The 15991-nt window shown below is 35.5% G+C and overlaps 1 protein-coding gene across 3 annotated transcripts in view; it reads right to left on the bottom strand.

Moving 5' to 3' along the window:
* Positions 1-15991, bottom strand: part of DPYD (dihydropyrimidine dehydrogenase) — a 331601-nt gene that overhangs the window by 176014 nt on the left and 139596 nt on the right. For all 3 annotated transcript variants that reach the window (XM_090146313.1, XM_031614751.2, XM_090146314.1), the window contains exons 9-10: positions 3512-3619; positions 196-365 (exon numbers count right to left, since the gene is read on the bottom strand). In XM_090146313.1, the coding sequence (XP_090002439.1) occupies positions 196-365; positions 3512-3619 (278 nt within the window). The remainder of the gene's footprint in view (positions 1-195; positions 366-3511; positions 3620-15991) is intronic.

Below are 15991 nucleotides of genomic sequence, written 5' to 3'. Positions count from 1 at the left end.
TACAATAGAGAAGTGACTTTTCCAAAGACTACATAAACTGAGCTTTAGAACTTAAATAAATTTTTATATATATTGTAAGAGCATTTTTAAAAACAAATATTTTAGAAGATCTTTTAAGTACCAACACCGCACTTTCAGGCTCTACAGAAATAACAACCATTACTCCTTCTTATAAACAGCATTTTTCACTTTTACCTCTTCTGGGACAGCCCTGATATTAGTGAAGCCCTTTCTGAAGACCACAAACACACGACGAGCTCCACAGCGTAAAGCAGATGTTGCACAGTCAAAAGCAGTGTCTCCTGCCCCAAGTACAATCACAGTTCCATGTATTGATGGCAATGGAGAGTGACAGGCACATATCCCTGAAAGATGAAAGGAAAAACCCCATTTTCAAGTATGAGAAACCATTTCTGCTTGACAGCTCAGAAGGTACTTGTACTCAAAGCAGTGTAAAATTGCATCTTACAGTTTCTAAGCATGGAGTGTCACTATCAAATTATTCTGCTTCACTGAAAGACAGTTTTATTCCCATTTTTAAGATACGCTCATATACATAATTTTATAGTCAGAACTCTAAGGAGCAGCACCTTTCTATCTGGAAAGGATACAAATGACGCAGTTCTAGTTTTGAGAGTCCTTTTGGGTAGAAATTAGCATTGTAATATGCTTTTATACAAAAATTAAGCTTCTCATATATCAGACTCAGTATCATGATGGCTTAAAAAAAAAAACAACTCATTACAGATCATAATGACTATCGCTTGCTTTTTTTTTTTTTTTTTTTTTTTTTTTTAAGAAAACTGTTCAGTGGTTGATAGATTTGGATGATAGCTTCTCAAAGTTAGCCCCTTAGTCACAGTTTTCTGTAAGGCATTTATGCTGATGTTGTTCACAGAAACTATTCCCTATGACAGCTGAACATCAGGCAGAAAGATTATTATTACACTAATTCCTAGATGTTGCACTGGGAAAAATAGTTGATCTACAGTGGTTTTCACAAAGTGTTTGCAGAAAGTTACATGCAGAGAATGTTGACATTGTGTGTTTGTTATCCATAGCTTGTATTTAAGGATTCACTCTGTGTATTCTTTGCATTAGATTCCACTTTGCTATCAGTTTAAGTAGAACTATTTATTAGGGAAACTACTGCAATTTAAAGACAATGCCATAAACAGTATAACATTACATCCTCAACCAGCCTGTGATAATTTCAGTCAGGAGAAACTAACCGTATAATCATTGCACTGTGACTTGAATATCCTGCTACAGCAGTAGCAGCTTTCCAATATTCTCAGTTGTAAAGAAACACACAAATTATTCAATAAAACAGTAGTTTTAATTTAAACACAGAAATGGATTGGAAATATATATCCTCTCTCTGTTTGTAAAATGCTTGATATATGGCAAATGCTATAATTTTCCCCCATGTATATGGAATTGCATTTACCACTTAAAAAAAAAGAAGAAAAAAAGCTTCCTATTCTAAAATTCTTCTAAACTTTTTTTCTCAGGTTTATTTTTAATGAATTTAATCCTCCACAAAAACTGCACATCGAACAACAGAAAAAGAGCAAGCGCAATAGTGGAATGGCTGCTCAAAATGCTATGGCAGGCCTAGCCTAGAGTGGATCAGTTGTGGTTGCCCACTTTGTTCTTTATTTCTCCAATAGCCCGTGTCTCAGTTTTCTGAGTATTTTCAGAAGGCAGGAAGGGTGCAGTGAAACAAGAATTTGAAATATAAGCCAATGGTAACAAAGCCACAAGGTAAATGACTGTGTATTTACCAAGGGAATCCCTTTGGAGGAAAGTATAACAAGCATGCAGAGTACTGTCTGTTTTAAAGCGGGTAAGTCTGTTGTTCAGAGAAATGTCATAGTAAATCTGAGGACAGAGCAGAATATACAATTCACATATTTTAAAATTTTCTTCTTTAGAGAGCAAGAGGTGACTACAGCAGTAGACAGACTCTAGAAAAATTAAGATAGTTGATTAACAAACAACACTAAATAGCAATCTATTACTGCCAGTCAGAAAAAAAGTTTATTCTTCAAAGTTTGTCTTTTTATATTTATTTTAGACTTAATATATAAAATATAATTACATATTCTGGTAAATTGGGAATGCTACATCGCAGCATTTAAAAAGATTAAAAAGATCACAGTTTTATAGACCCTCATTCAGGCAGATGCTTTAGAGTACACTATTTGTGTGCATATATATAGAATTCTATGAAGCATCTTTAGTTACATTATTTTGAGGGGGAATTGTTTTTGAAGACTTGCTTTGCTTTTGTTAATCAAAAAATGTTTTGAAGTGTATATTCTCAATCTGTTTCATTTTTAAAAAACTCTTCCAAAAAAAAAAAAAGTAAAGAAAAACGCAACTCATTTGAGCTCACTGAGCTTAAGAACATATATAGAAAAAAGCATTTGATCAAAACTGCAGAGAGATAGGATAGACTGGGGATAGGTGCAAAATTTCCCTTCCTAAATATTTTGTATAAAATGGAGTAATAAACATTACTTCTACATGCAGAATACTTTGCCACAGGAGGAATATTCTTTAACACACTAATAAAGTCTTCTAAATAAGCAGGCAACCCTATTTGATGCTGAAAGAAGTTTCAGAATGGTTCAAATAAAAACATTTTGCAGATGAAAGTGGTATAGGTGTGGTTAAATATGTGGTCACCTGCATAAAACCACATACTACACTAAGAACACACTTATATATATATATCCAGAAAATTTTATGTGAAATTTCTTTTATTTTTTATCAGCACACTGGGGAATCTCGACTGAGTAAACATGGCATAAAAATCATAAGTCCCATGTCATCCATCCTTCCACAGTTTATGATATCATTTTCAGAGCCACCAAAAGTATCTACACTCCCTGGGTAGAAAAATCAGCCATTTCTGCACTCGAAACAAATCTGTTAAAGCACAAAAGGCTGCATTTGATGCCAGTATCCCTAACTCCTATCATACTAACGCTGTCCTGAGGATTTCTGGGTAGAGAACTACTGACCCTTTAAATGTGCTTGTGAATATTCAGTGCATGACTGACTTGGGAGAATGGTGCAACAAGTAAAACAAATTATCAACAACATACAAAGTAGCTGTTCATGTGGGTCAGCAATGCTTTAATATCAGATCATTTCAAGACCATCCTACATTTATCATGTGTTATTCATATCAATATATACAAATGAGAAGCTTATTATATCTATAGAATACAATTCAATTTAACAAATGTAATTTATTGTGGGTAATAGATTGCCAGGTTCATAAATTTTTATACTTTATATGACTATTTGCTTTACAGCCTCTGGAACTGATGTTACCACACTCTCCTGAGGTTGCAGCTCACCAGGAGAAAACCTTGGCCCAGAACTTTTCACAGGGAGGTGCTGCGTAGGTGCATGCGATGCTGTATAAGCACCTGTGCATTTTGATACCTCAATGACTTACTGAATATGTTTACAATAGAAGCAAAGTATCACACACCTGGCTTACTTGCCATAGCTACCAAAGGTAGGAAGTCTTTTGATGTGTAAAACCCTTGATCCATTTTCAGCCCTTGGAATATAATGTCTCTGTTTGGTTCTGGTAGACCTGAAACAGATATCTTATGGTAGATCAGAACTGTCAGGGAAATTTCAATAACAAAAAATATTTCACATTACATGAACGCTCTCAAAAGTAAACACAATACAAGTAGTCCTACAAAACCTCAGATGTTCAAACAAACAGAAGAACATCACAAATGACTGCAGCATCATGTTTGTTGTCAGCAGCATACAGAATGGTTGATCTGTTAATAAAACCAGCATTAGAAAACAGGGTTGTTGAATAACCTGTGCACTCAGATTAACTGATACCAAAATAAATGCAAAGAATAGGGTTAAAGAAAACAAAACATACTGGATGCAGAAGCAGAGAAGCTACTGGGAAAATCATGACTCTCAAACTTTTCCTACAAAGCTTTACTTGCATGCACAACTCAAACTGCTGGGGATCAGTTTTGTTCCCTTTGTTTTGAGGTATTATTCAATACAGCTAGTTTCCAGGTAACACAACTGAGGTAATAGCGAATGGCCTAATTTATTAGTAATGGAGCATGAGTGGTGATGCTGTTTAAATTTCTCATCTCTGACTACATGTATATCATTTTTTTTTTTTGTTCTGGTTGACTGTTTTCTCAAAACCCTGAAGTCCTTGTTTGCTGACATTTATTTGTAGTTAATTAACAGCACAAATTTATCCAAAAGCAGTAGGATACAGACAGTGATACTCTTCACAACCAATGAAATAAACAAATATCTTTTGATTAAAACAAAATAGCAAAAAGTATCTTCCAATTGTCAAAGACAGACTTTGTGCTGCTGTTTATACTTCTCTTTATGTATTATACAGCACAGAAAACTGTCCAGCCAGCACAGAAGTTAAAACTTCTTTTCTTGCAAATGGACTAAATTAGGGTATTTTCAACATAGCTTTGACTTTCACATTTAAATCTAAAAAAAAAATAAAATAAAATAAAAATTATATTCCCATGAAAATATGCCAATCAATAATTACATATTGAAGTGGAATAAATGTCAATATTTCTTTCTTGGAAAACAAAGAGTAACCAAAGAGCCCTTAGAACCAGTAGGCAGAAATGGAGTAAACAAAGTAACGCACTTCCCTCCATTCTCAGACATGGATGGCAGCACTGATCTTTCACCTCTTTGAGGTATATTGGCTGCTGGTAGAAAATCTCAGTACCTATAGAAAACCTTTAGCACCAGCAGCAAAGCAGGATTGTACTTTGAGGAATGTTATTTTGAGTAGGAAAGGGTTAGGACCTTTTTCTATTACTGAAGCACCAAAAAGCTGCCTCATTACTGAAGGATATCAGGACTCAGTTGTAAGAACCCCAGGATTTTCTTAGGAGTCACCTCACATGGGGTAAATTTTCTGACCCTCCACACCTCTGAATGAAGTTAGTATAAGTCAAGGGAAAAAAAGTATATGTTTAGCTTCAGCAGTTTCTGTGAAGAAAAAAAAAAAAAAGAAATTTGACCTCACTGAATTCAAAAGGCAGGCTTACAAACCAAAAAGCAAATGAAAATCAGCTTTTTTTTTTTTTTTTTTTTTTTTTGCATTTCAAATACCTCATCATTGAGTACTTCCTTACTTCCTTGATCTCTGCTGATAAACAAAACTATGAATCAATTGCTTTCTGAACAGTGCTACACTATAGTAGATACTGAGAAAAATAAGGTTAAAAAATACAAGCTTCTACTGAACATCAAGAACTTTGAATGCTGTACTTCCTATGTAGACTGGAAGATCAGCTAATTAAGAATGAATAATGGATATTTTAAGAGGCTGACAGAAATACTTCATGCTACTGAAACTATAATATGTAAGAGCCATTAAAGAAATTATCTTTAAAAATGCATAAAACCTGTATATATTGCTAAAGTACCTATGACAAGTGCACCTTGGCAAAAGCTTTCTGTGCCTACTACAGGCAAAAGACAGAGTAGTGTATCTACTGCAATTGATATAAATGCAGATCACCACAGTAGTCTCACTTTGATTTCAGGAGAAACACTTTTGTCACTACTGGGAGGTGCAGAGTGAATTAAAGATATTTTCCATTCTATCTTTTGTCTACCCTCTTTTGAACACAAGGAGAAAATCTCAAATATTTTCCCACATATTTTTGACATTATATAATCCCCCTAATAAAAATGATTCCATCTCTAACAATATCAGTAGTTCAGCTCCCACCAGTTGAAGAAAAAAACAGAATTAAGAGAAAGTTACAATGTCCAGGATTCAGGTTTATCCTAAGTGCAACGCTGCTGAAATCAAAGGATTTATATTATGAGTGTTCTCGATCAAACAACATTTAGTCTGGCTAATATAACCAACCAACAAAACAAAGCTCAGACGGTATCCATGGCATTTTCTGCTATTTATTTTACTATTTTCATTTTGGTTATAATAACATGAAAATCCATTTTCATTTTTCAATATCTATATTTGAAGGAAATGCTGGGAATTTTCCTCTTTTTCCTACAAACACCTGGCACAGTTTCACTGCAAGTTGTACTGGATTCTGATGTATCTTATACTACTGCTTAGTATTTACCTTTAAAGTGATAGCATTTAGTTCTGTTAAAATAGAGATTATGTACTTTTTAAAGCTAAAAGCTAAAAAAGCTAAAAGTCAGGCAGGCAGAAAGATATCAGAAACTGATAAGATTCACTTTTGAGAGATATCATTTCACAATAAACAGCCACCTTACAGAAGCGTGCTTTACAGAAGGATCAAATATTGATAAATAGCCAACAGCCTCCCCGGAGAGAGAAGATGAAGAAAAAAAAGCTACAGAGGAGAAATACAGTTCTGTGCAAATAATTTTAGAGAAGAAATTAAATTTAAAAACAAAACAGTCATCTTTGAAAGACATAATTTAGGTCAAAATAACGAAGGAAGATAAATACCTTTTGAAGAAGAATCAGAGAAAATCTTTAGCAAAAGGAAATTCATACATTACAAAATAGCCAAGAGCCACCCAAGAAGAAATGCTTGCAAAAACACGAGGTCTTTCTTTTAGGTTTTAGGCTAAAACCAATCTTAGTAATTTCTCTACTCTCCAAATCCACCTGCAAGCCACCTAAAAGTGTTTATTTATTACTTGATATTTCTTGCACTAAAATGATCTTTTGCTGTTCTAGATCTCCTGTCTGTAAATAACCTATACCAAAATCTAGCTATAATAATTTCCCTCACTGAAACTGAAGAACAACTCTTCCGAAGGGCAATCAAAAGGAGGCAGCCTGGAATTACAATTCCAGTGCTGGCATGTCAATGGACTCTGAAAGGTACAGAAGCAGCAGGCTACTGCCCAGCTCCCTGCCTACAGCAGCCAGAGCCCTGGAGCTCCTGCAGCCTCAGTCCCTTTACATGCTGATTCCGGAGACAAGCTTCTGAAGCAACCAATATCCAACCAAACACAGCCTACAGGAAAACATCACGTGCTAAGAAAGCACAAACATTGTGAAAATAACAGCTAGCATGGTAGATCTTGTTCAGCTTCTCAAAAGCTAATCTAGATAGTACCAGTGTGGTTCAGGTATGGTGTAGAAAACAAATGAACTCCACTCCTGACCCTCTGGTATTCCATGTCCTGCCTTCTCTCTCCAGCTATCTCTCACTCTAAGCATGCAAAACCTTCCCTCTTCTTTCTTCCCTTGAATCACCATAATCCCTTCTGCAGTGGGTTGTACCTTAACTCTTAGTCCTTCTTTCAAGTCTGACCTATCATATAATTTCTAAAGTCATACCAGTGGCATTGTAAAACACAGGCTTTAACCACCCACTTTTAAAATCCCTTATATATATACATACATATAAACAAAAAAGTAAATATTAGAAGAAACAATATCTACTTCTTATCATTTTAGTCTTTGTTCTCACAATACAGATACATGCTAATTTTCTTAACTGTAGGTGTCAAGTTCTTCATCTCCGTCTGAAGAGATACAATTTAGACCCTTTTTCAATCCTCTAGTCCAGGTGAAATATGAATCACAAAATTATTAGAGTCAATCTGCTAGATATACAAAGGCAATCTAAAAGAGTGATGCATACACAACGCAGTGGATTGGGATGCGAAGAAATGCACCTAGTCCACTTGGCTGCTGCACCAAATAAATCAAGGCATGTCAACATATCAGTCAGCAAAAGGAAATATGCACTGCTGCTATTACTGCAAGCGTTAGCCTGGTCTGGAAAGGAAAACCGATGTGGGAGTAGAGGCACAGCATGTATCTCTTTCCTATTATGATCAAATCCCCTCTCCCCAGAAACACGAATGCCTTCTGAACCTGAAATCACTGTTTGAATTACTTAAATCTGACATGTTTGGGCAGATTTGCAGTTTCATATGAACTTCTCAGCCAGTCTTAATAACTGACATACAAAATAAGTCCTGTTCCTTGGAAAGGGTCAAGTGCAGTTTTCATTGGCAGCTGACTGAAAACAAATCTCCAGGAAAAAAAAAAAAAAGAAAAAAGGAGCTGAAGTTGAAGTGTAAATATATAAAAGCCTATGGGGAGCAAAGTTACTACAGCTCTGTGAAGTTTTCTTTTTTTCCCCACACCAGGCACTGATGGGTTTTTTGCTTCATTTTTCGTTGTGTTAATACAACATCCTGGAATAATTTAGGCTGTATCAGGTAAACAAATGAGGAACTAAGCTCTGTCAAGTAAAGATCGCACTCGTTGTCTTAGCTATTACTGTTGTGAGAGTAGAGTTTTCAAGCAGAGAGCTGGTTGAATTGTTTTTACCAACCCCACGTTTTAGGTAAAAATGTAAATTCATTTTGGCTAAAGCAATTTGTTTGGAATACACTAAGAACTTTTTTTTTTTAAGCAAAGATGCTGAGTTTCAACATTTTTAAATAAATCTTTCAACTGCTGCAAAATGACATTACATTTAGAAATTCATCCAAATTTATTTCAAAAGAAAACAAAGAAAATTGGATGTATGCACATACTTTTTTTCTTCCTTTTCAAACCAGTGGATGCAATCAGAAGAAACATACGATTAGTTTCATATCTGCTTTTATGGCAATACAAGTCTGCTGAAACAATATCTGAGAAGCCAAGCCTAGACAAACCAAGACCCAGCCTGCTAATCAGCATAAGAAACTTGAACACAAGGAATGAGGCATCACAGGTTTAGCACTAGCAATAGCTCACCTTCGGCAGATTGAGGAATAAGAGCAAGTTCTTGCCACTCATGTGCCCTGTGGAAATGAACAATGGAGGTAGCATATTTGTGTTTCTTAAAAATGCTCTACAGTAGATACAGATCTAACAATAACTCTCTGAAAGTAAGTTTCTAAATCCACCATTTCCCTCCTGAAAGTGACCTTTTGAATTAAGGCACACATTTTGTCTCATCTCTCTGCTCTTTTACCTACTTAAGTGTTTCAATTTGCTTCTCGTGTTTCCATATAAAAATATTTTAGGTGTAACACTTCTGATAGCATTTCTCACTTCCCAGAGACTTACAGCCACAGATCCCATACAGTCAGAGCGACTATGAAGGGGCACAGCAGAAAAGAATACACAGTAAATTCCAAGCACGCAAGCATCCTTCAATATTTCTGAATGTTCTGTTCTTCAAGAAGTCTGGCTTGTATTCTAGGGATGTGGAGATCAGAATCTACGTATAAAAGGCAGTTTTATTCTACATCTCACAATTCATGAATTGTATAAATTGGACCATGAATTTTAAGTACGTTAAAGTGGTCGCTTAAAGATAACATCAAAACAGTAGATTCTTGTAACTGTCAAATTTATAGTATTCCCTTGACATGATAGAACCTAGTTGTATTCATCACCATACACACTATTTATGAACCATATTCATTCGTATCAACGTAGATAAAATTACTGCCCATGGATCAATATTAAACAATAATTTAGATATGTGAACTCCACTGAAACACACTATACAAATATGGTACCAGAGCTGTGCCACATGCCTGATTACAGCAAGCACACCATTACAATTCACACTATGCTATTCATAAGAAATGGAACAGAAAGCCATCGGTATCTAAAGAGCTGCTTTCTGTACATTTTAAAGGTAGTTCTGAAAGAATAAAAGCCCAATAAAGTTGCAAATGCTCTGCAGGTGCTCAGCTTCTTTCAAGGTCAGTCCATTAGTGATTAACACATTAGTAAATGCATTCAAGGCCTCTATTTTTAAATGATATCTCTCTCATTTTGGTGGAGGCTTGGTGCTTTTTCTTTTTTGGTGGCAGCTTTGTTATTTCCTGTTGTGAGGTTCAATAGAGTATGTTTCCTAGGTGGTTGGGGTTTTTTTGTTTGCTATGTATGTTGATGGAGATAAGTGTTTTAATTACTTTTTTAATGTCTATGCTTTTGTATTTTCTTTTTCTCTCCATTTATTTCCTGCTGCTGAGATTACTGCCTCATCTCCACAGCAGGTGGCTCTTTCAAATTTGTTTTCTTTGTAAGCCTGGTAGATTTATTTTGTAATATAACTTCTTTTTACTGTTTATTTTTTTTTTTTAAGTTTATTATTAATGATTTCTTTGCTTTGGAATAGGTGCTCTAGCAAGGTCTGAGAGAGTAAATCCCCAATGATTTCTAAAGGCCTCATTCATAGAAAATAAAAGTAAGGAGAGAAAAGCAAAAGAACTACAGGACACTTGAGTTAGCATTTTCTTACCCTCACGTTAGAATGAGTAAATGTGGAAAAAATCCTTCACATGTATTAGCAAAATCCCTATGCAATTGCTGCAATGCACTGTAAGTTGAACAGCATTGTTCACACCACAGTGTCTTCTAGAAATGCCTGAATAGATAGCTGAACCTGTAAGTAACACAGTCCATACGTCTCATATCTTACTACATCATTAAATTGCAGTAGTATCTGAGCTCTTACAAGTGGTACTGAAAAAAAATTGGACTGGAATAGTCGGACCAGCAAGAACCAAACCTATTTTTATAATCTAATTGATGTGTGAACCCAGTTGTCCTGTCCCAATTTAGACATAGCCAAAATTTCAGAAGATGTAGCCAGGAATCAGAAACTGCATACAAAAAGAGCAGATAGTTTAAAATTAACCCATGAGTGATGGAAATTAGGATTAGTGATGTATTTATGAGCTTTGGTCATAAAACACTGCAAAATTATGGTTTGTGCTCACAGCATGTAGTGACGCTACAATCAGATTAGCTTGACAACTAATGCTATAGATATGTTGAAAGTGAATGACAATACTTTAGCCTCCATTAGATATAAACTCCACCCTTAATTTGGTTTTATGATCATCAATTCAGATTTTCACAAGGCTTTAGTCTAGCCCCCCATAACCTATGTCTGACTTGCTTTTCTTAGCTTTATTATGGGCAACACAGGGGATCTGCATTTGGAATACTATTATGGTAACAAACAAGTGCGGCTAAGGTCATTTTTTAGTGAAAGTCATCATTGTCTCAGGATGATTTAACAAAGGTCTGCAGAAGGAACATGGCAATTTTGCAATCATAAATATCTGGGTATTCAGTTAAGCACCACAGAGATTTTCACCTCACAGTCGGACCTGAGAAACTATCCTTCAAAAGATTTTTTTAAATGCACAACTCAGAACTGAAGCATAAAGTATCACTAAAAGTTTTTAAAACATAATTTTTTAAAGAATACCAGAAAATCAACAGTAAATTGGACAAAAATATTCAGGGTCCTAAATTAACAGAAGATAATTGCACAAGGGCTGCTCCAAAAGTAATGCTTCTTGTTTTACTATGTTAGTCCACAATGTCATAGTTGGATCTTGGTGGTATATCAGCAGAGACTGAACCTTCCCACCAATATTCTGTTACATGTTGTTGCTGTGTGATAGATGGCAGCAGTGGGGCAGTCTGACAAAATGGAGTCTGACATGGAAGCGTGTATGAAGCAAAGGTGAGTCTTTGCATTCCTCCATGAGGAAAAATGGCACCCACTGACATTCACTGGCACTTGTTAAATGTCTATGGAGACCAAAGAGTGGGTGTGAGCACTGTGAGGTGGGTGGGTGGTGCATTTCAGCAGTGGCAACAGCAGCAGTGAGTCACCTCCACTGGTGCAGATTTCTACGGGAGTGTTCTTACTTGATAATGCACAACTAATGGTGGTGAATATGCTGAAAAAATAGTGTTTCACAGCTGAGAATTTGCTCTATTAAATAGTGTTGTTGTGCTCTTTTCATCTGTTGTAGTTTGCATGGGAATAAATACAAGGCATTACTTTCAGAGTGACCTATATAGCAGTCCTTCTCATATTAGAAAGCAATATTTAATGTTACTCACATTTGAAGTAATGGTCATGCTAAGGATGCTAGCAAGTTAAATGGAAGTTCTGGTGAAAGACTTGCTGTGAAGTGAAGCTCATCATAGAGATAGATGAATGAAGAAGTCTGCTTACCTTGCCTCTGGTTCTATTCTTCCTTGTATTGTTTACTGCAGGTCTTAAAGCACTGAAACACTTTGCTATGAATCTTGATTTGCAGAACATAAGAATTCTGTAAATTCTAGCACAAAATAACTGAAGAAACATCTGCTATAAAAATAAAGTAGAATATTACTGCTAACCTTTCTTATGTCATCTTGGTAACATTTATTATACTGGCTACAAATCTGAAAAGGTCACTAGCTAAAATGCATTTAGTAGCCTTAGTCAAATCCATCTCTCACATAAGAATGTGCCTTTCCATCCAGGAAAAGAGCTCTTTCCAAGCAGTTTACAACACAGCTGAATTTGATTTTTAGTCCTGTCTGGAATTTGGCCACTTCACACCACTGGCACAAGCTGTCATTATTCAGGAGCATCCTTGAACTGGCATAGCAGGGATGCTGAAGTTTAAGATTTGACATGTTAATGTTGTCAGTTCCTTTCTCTCTTCCTTCTACAAGCATGTTCCTAACACTAACATGCCAAAGGAAAGACACAGGGGGCTGTGTTTCCTCCAGACACCAGCCAGATACTATTTGTCAGTGTGATACACTGCACCATACTAGAAGGGAAGAAAGCCACAAAGGTTCCTCTCACGCAGTACATACTGCTGAAGAAAACTGGCTGCAAAAGCAAAAAGCTTGCTTCTTTGGGGGTAAAACTGCAAGGATACAAAAGTAAACTTGAAGGATACAAAAAAACCACCTTAATATTTCAGACACTACGTGTCACATTAAGGGTGTTTAGACTCCCTTGTATATGTACAAGTATATGTACAAGTGAAAGCAAAATAAACTGGATGGAAAAGAAAGACGATACAGGAGCAGCAGAGTTCTAAAAAGTAAAGAAAACAGAAAATAATAAAATAGTTGTTGGTAATAGAAATTATATATTTCCTCCATGATATGTGTCCAGTATTATAGGCAGTCATGTTGGCACATTGGAATAATCATATCCAATAAGAATTTACAAAGAGAAAATCAAATTTATTATTTGTGTTCAGTTTTGACATTAAAAAAAAAAATGGAAAAAAGATCTTGGAAAGCTAAATTGATAGAAACTGCACATGGAAATGGGAACAAATCTCCAGGAAAATACTCAAAGAAAAAGCCACAAATAGTTGGCATCAGATAGAAAATGTTAGGCCTCTGCAAAGGAACAGTAGAAAATCCATTACAGACATATAGTTACATATTTCCTCTGGAAATATGAGGAATAATTAATTCATTAATAACCTGGAATAACATCTTCAGTCCGATCTCATGCAGTGTACAGTGAGGAAGCTGCAGTGAGGTTTACTGAGACAATTTGTACTAGCTAAAGTATTTTCCTCTCCAACAGTAGTATAACAGCCAATTGGTATTAAAGTGTTACAAATACAGACCGATTCTATAATATTGTTTCCTGAAGCTGAAAAAAGCCGAATAGGTGAGAATTACAGAAAACATGTAACCACAGCCATTCCTCTTAAACTCGCTGCTATTACTACTGTGGCATGCTTCTTCCATAAGATCATTGCTATGTGAATGTAACGAAACAACAGGCTACGAGTGACATATCTGCACCCTTTACCAGAACTGTATCTTCATGTAATACTGATAAAATCCTACCTGTCTGGACAGAAAATCTCCCATGCTAAATATTAGTTGCAAAACGTAGGTCTTTCTCGTTATTCCTATTTTGGAAATGTAGTAAAGATTCATTCAAACTTTCAATTTTTATTTTTAATTCAATTAGCCTTCACTGTAAAACAGCAGCGTCTTATAAATGCTACTGAATAATAAAGTACTATCTGAAAACTCAATATAGGAAACAAATGCTTCTTCCTAGTTCTTTTTAACATGTTATATCATCTTATCTTAAGTCTCAGAATATTAACAGAGTGGTTTTGTCCACACGAAGGAACAAAAAGATGCTATAAAGCTTATTCAGTAATTACTCCCATATCATCCCGCCCACGCTGCATTTTCGAATCACTTCAGGTAAACCATCTCTGCATATATTTTAAAGTGATGCCTCATAAAAAGACTTCCAAACACTATTCATTCTTCTGCAGTGCAGATCTACAACAGAAAACCTATCATCAGTGCATTCTGATGAATAGGTAATAATTAAATCTTTTTTTCCTCTTCTTCTACAGCACGTTATTTGACCCATGATAAAACAACCTATCAGATTTCCATTTATTATTTCTACTTGAAGGTCTTTGCCAGCTCACACAAACATAAATCTCCATTTGTCAGATTTAAACTGTACCTGTCCCAGCTGCTATGAGGGTTCATAGCTCTTGTCCCTTAAAAATTACCAAATAGCATCAAACAACATAACCTCCCTCCAGCCTCTGCTGACCCTTGCAATCAATAATATTTGTAACCTGTACGCACACAGTTAAGTAGAAAAGAAGCCATGCACTATCCCAGTTAACCACATTGAGCTGTGATACTACAATCTGCTCCCTTGTGTCCTGTGTGATCAATTTTAATCTCTGGACCAAGAATAAAAGAATGCAGCTCCTTGTTTCTGAATTCATCTGAAAAGGATGTTATAGATTTGCAGGGAGCAGTGGATTTAATACAACCAGCAGTTCAAGGAAAGAACACATCTAGGTTATCATTCATTCTCATTATCCTCAGTGTATTTCAGCTCTTCACAAGACAACACAAAACACAGAAAATACACATGTACCGACTCAAAGAAAGCTGTCTTTGTTATAATATCATCAGGCAACAGTTATTGTTGTAGCTGTATCCATTACTGCCACTGTGAGCGAGGTGAAGGTCAGTGATTACATTATGATCGTTTTGGTTAAAGATTTATAAACAAACTGCCAATATTCATTTCTTCTGGAAAATGTCATATATAATAAATTAAACAGCCTCCCTCCATAGAAGTTATAAAGCCTAGTTCTGCTCTGTTAAAAATAAACAATTATTATGGAAAGAAAGAGCAATTCAGGTTTCTGATGATATTTGTTCTCTCTCCTCCAAACAAATTTTGTTTAAAAGGAGGAAAATTTGCCAACCAATTAGTCTAATTAGACAACTGTATCTGAATGTATAACAGAAAGAAAGCAACGTTAGCTTCTGTGATAGAAAAAGTGCTTTTTGAATCTGTCACACCACCAGAATACGCTTCCAGAGTTCTCAAAACTGCATATTTATAGGCTTGGCTACAGTGGCTCCTTGACAGCAGCTCAAATGCAATGAATCATCTATCAAAACATTTGAGAAGACTTTCTTACTTTTTTTTTTTTTTTTTTTTTTAAAGAAACATTCTGAAAAGATACTTTTAACATGATTATGCTCCAGTGTTCAATATCAATTAAAAAAAAATAGCACACAGTTTTATAATTGATGGTGAATAGTAAGTGTGCATTGTCAGAGGCATTATCTTCTCAGATTGTCACATGCTGAGTACCAGTATGGAGTACGCTGCAACAAATATGACATTCTTGTAGCATGCTGGAAGGTCAATGAGCTTTCTCTCTCAGGTCACTTACCCACTTCACATGTCCTTATCATTAAGCACATATTTATCTGTCTTTCCTTTTAAAAGCAGCTGTAGCAAGGGGTTTTATGTAAATACCTTGTTAATGTGACATTCTCCTATGCAAGTAGATTGCCTCAGAAATATTAGCCAAGTACCCCTGCACACTTTTACATACTGGAAATAACTAAGCATGAGTTTACAATGTCCAAACCATTTCTGAGTAAGGGTCAGTGAAAGAAAGAAGTCATAAGTTCTCTTTTAGGTTTATTTGACCATCAACTAAATCTGAATTCCTTTCCTAACATCAGCATATATTGAGAATTCATATGAAGTTTGAGTCCATGACTTTTTTTTTTTTTTTAGCTAATTGTACCACTTGTCAAATGCCTGTGTTTTCCTTGGTGTTTCTTGTATTGCTGACAGAACACTAAATTTGGTGCTTTGGACCAGAAACATAGTGC

This window comes from Phasianus colchicus, chromosome 9, assembly GCF_987193195.1.
Source record: "Phasianus colchicus chromosome 9, bPhaCol1.hap1.1, whole genome shotgun sequence".
In the NCBI taxonomy this organism is placed as follows: domain Eukaryota; kingdom Metazoa; phylum Chordata; class Aves; order Galliformes; family Phasianidae; genus Phasianus; species Phasianus colchicus.
This window is presented reverse-complemented; position numbering and strand designations above follow the sequence as displayed.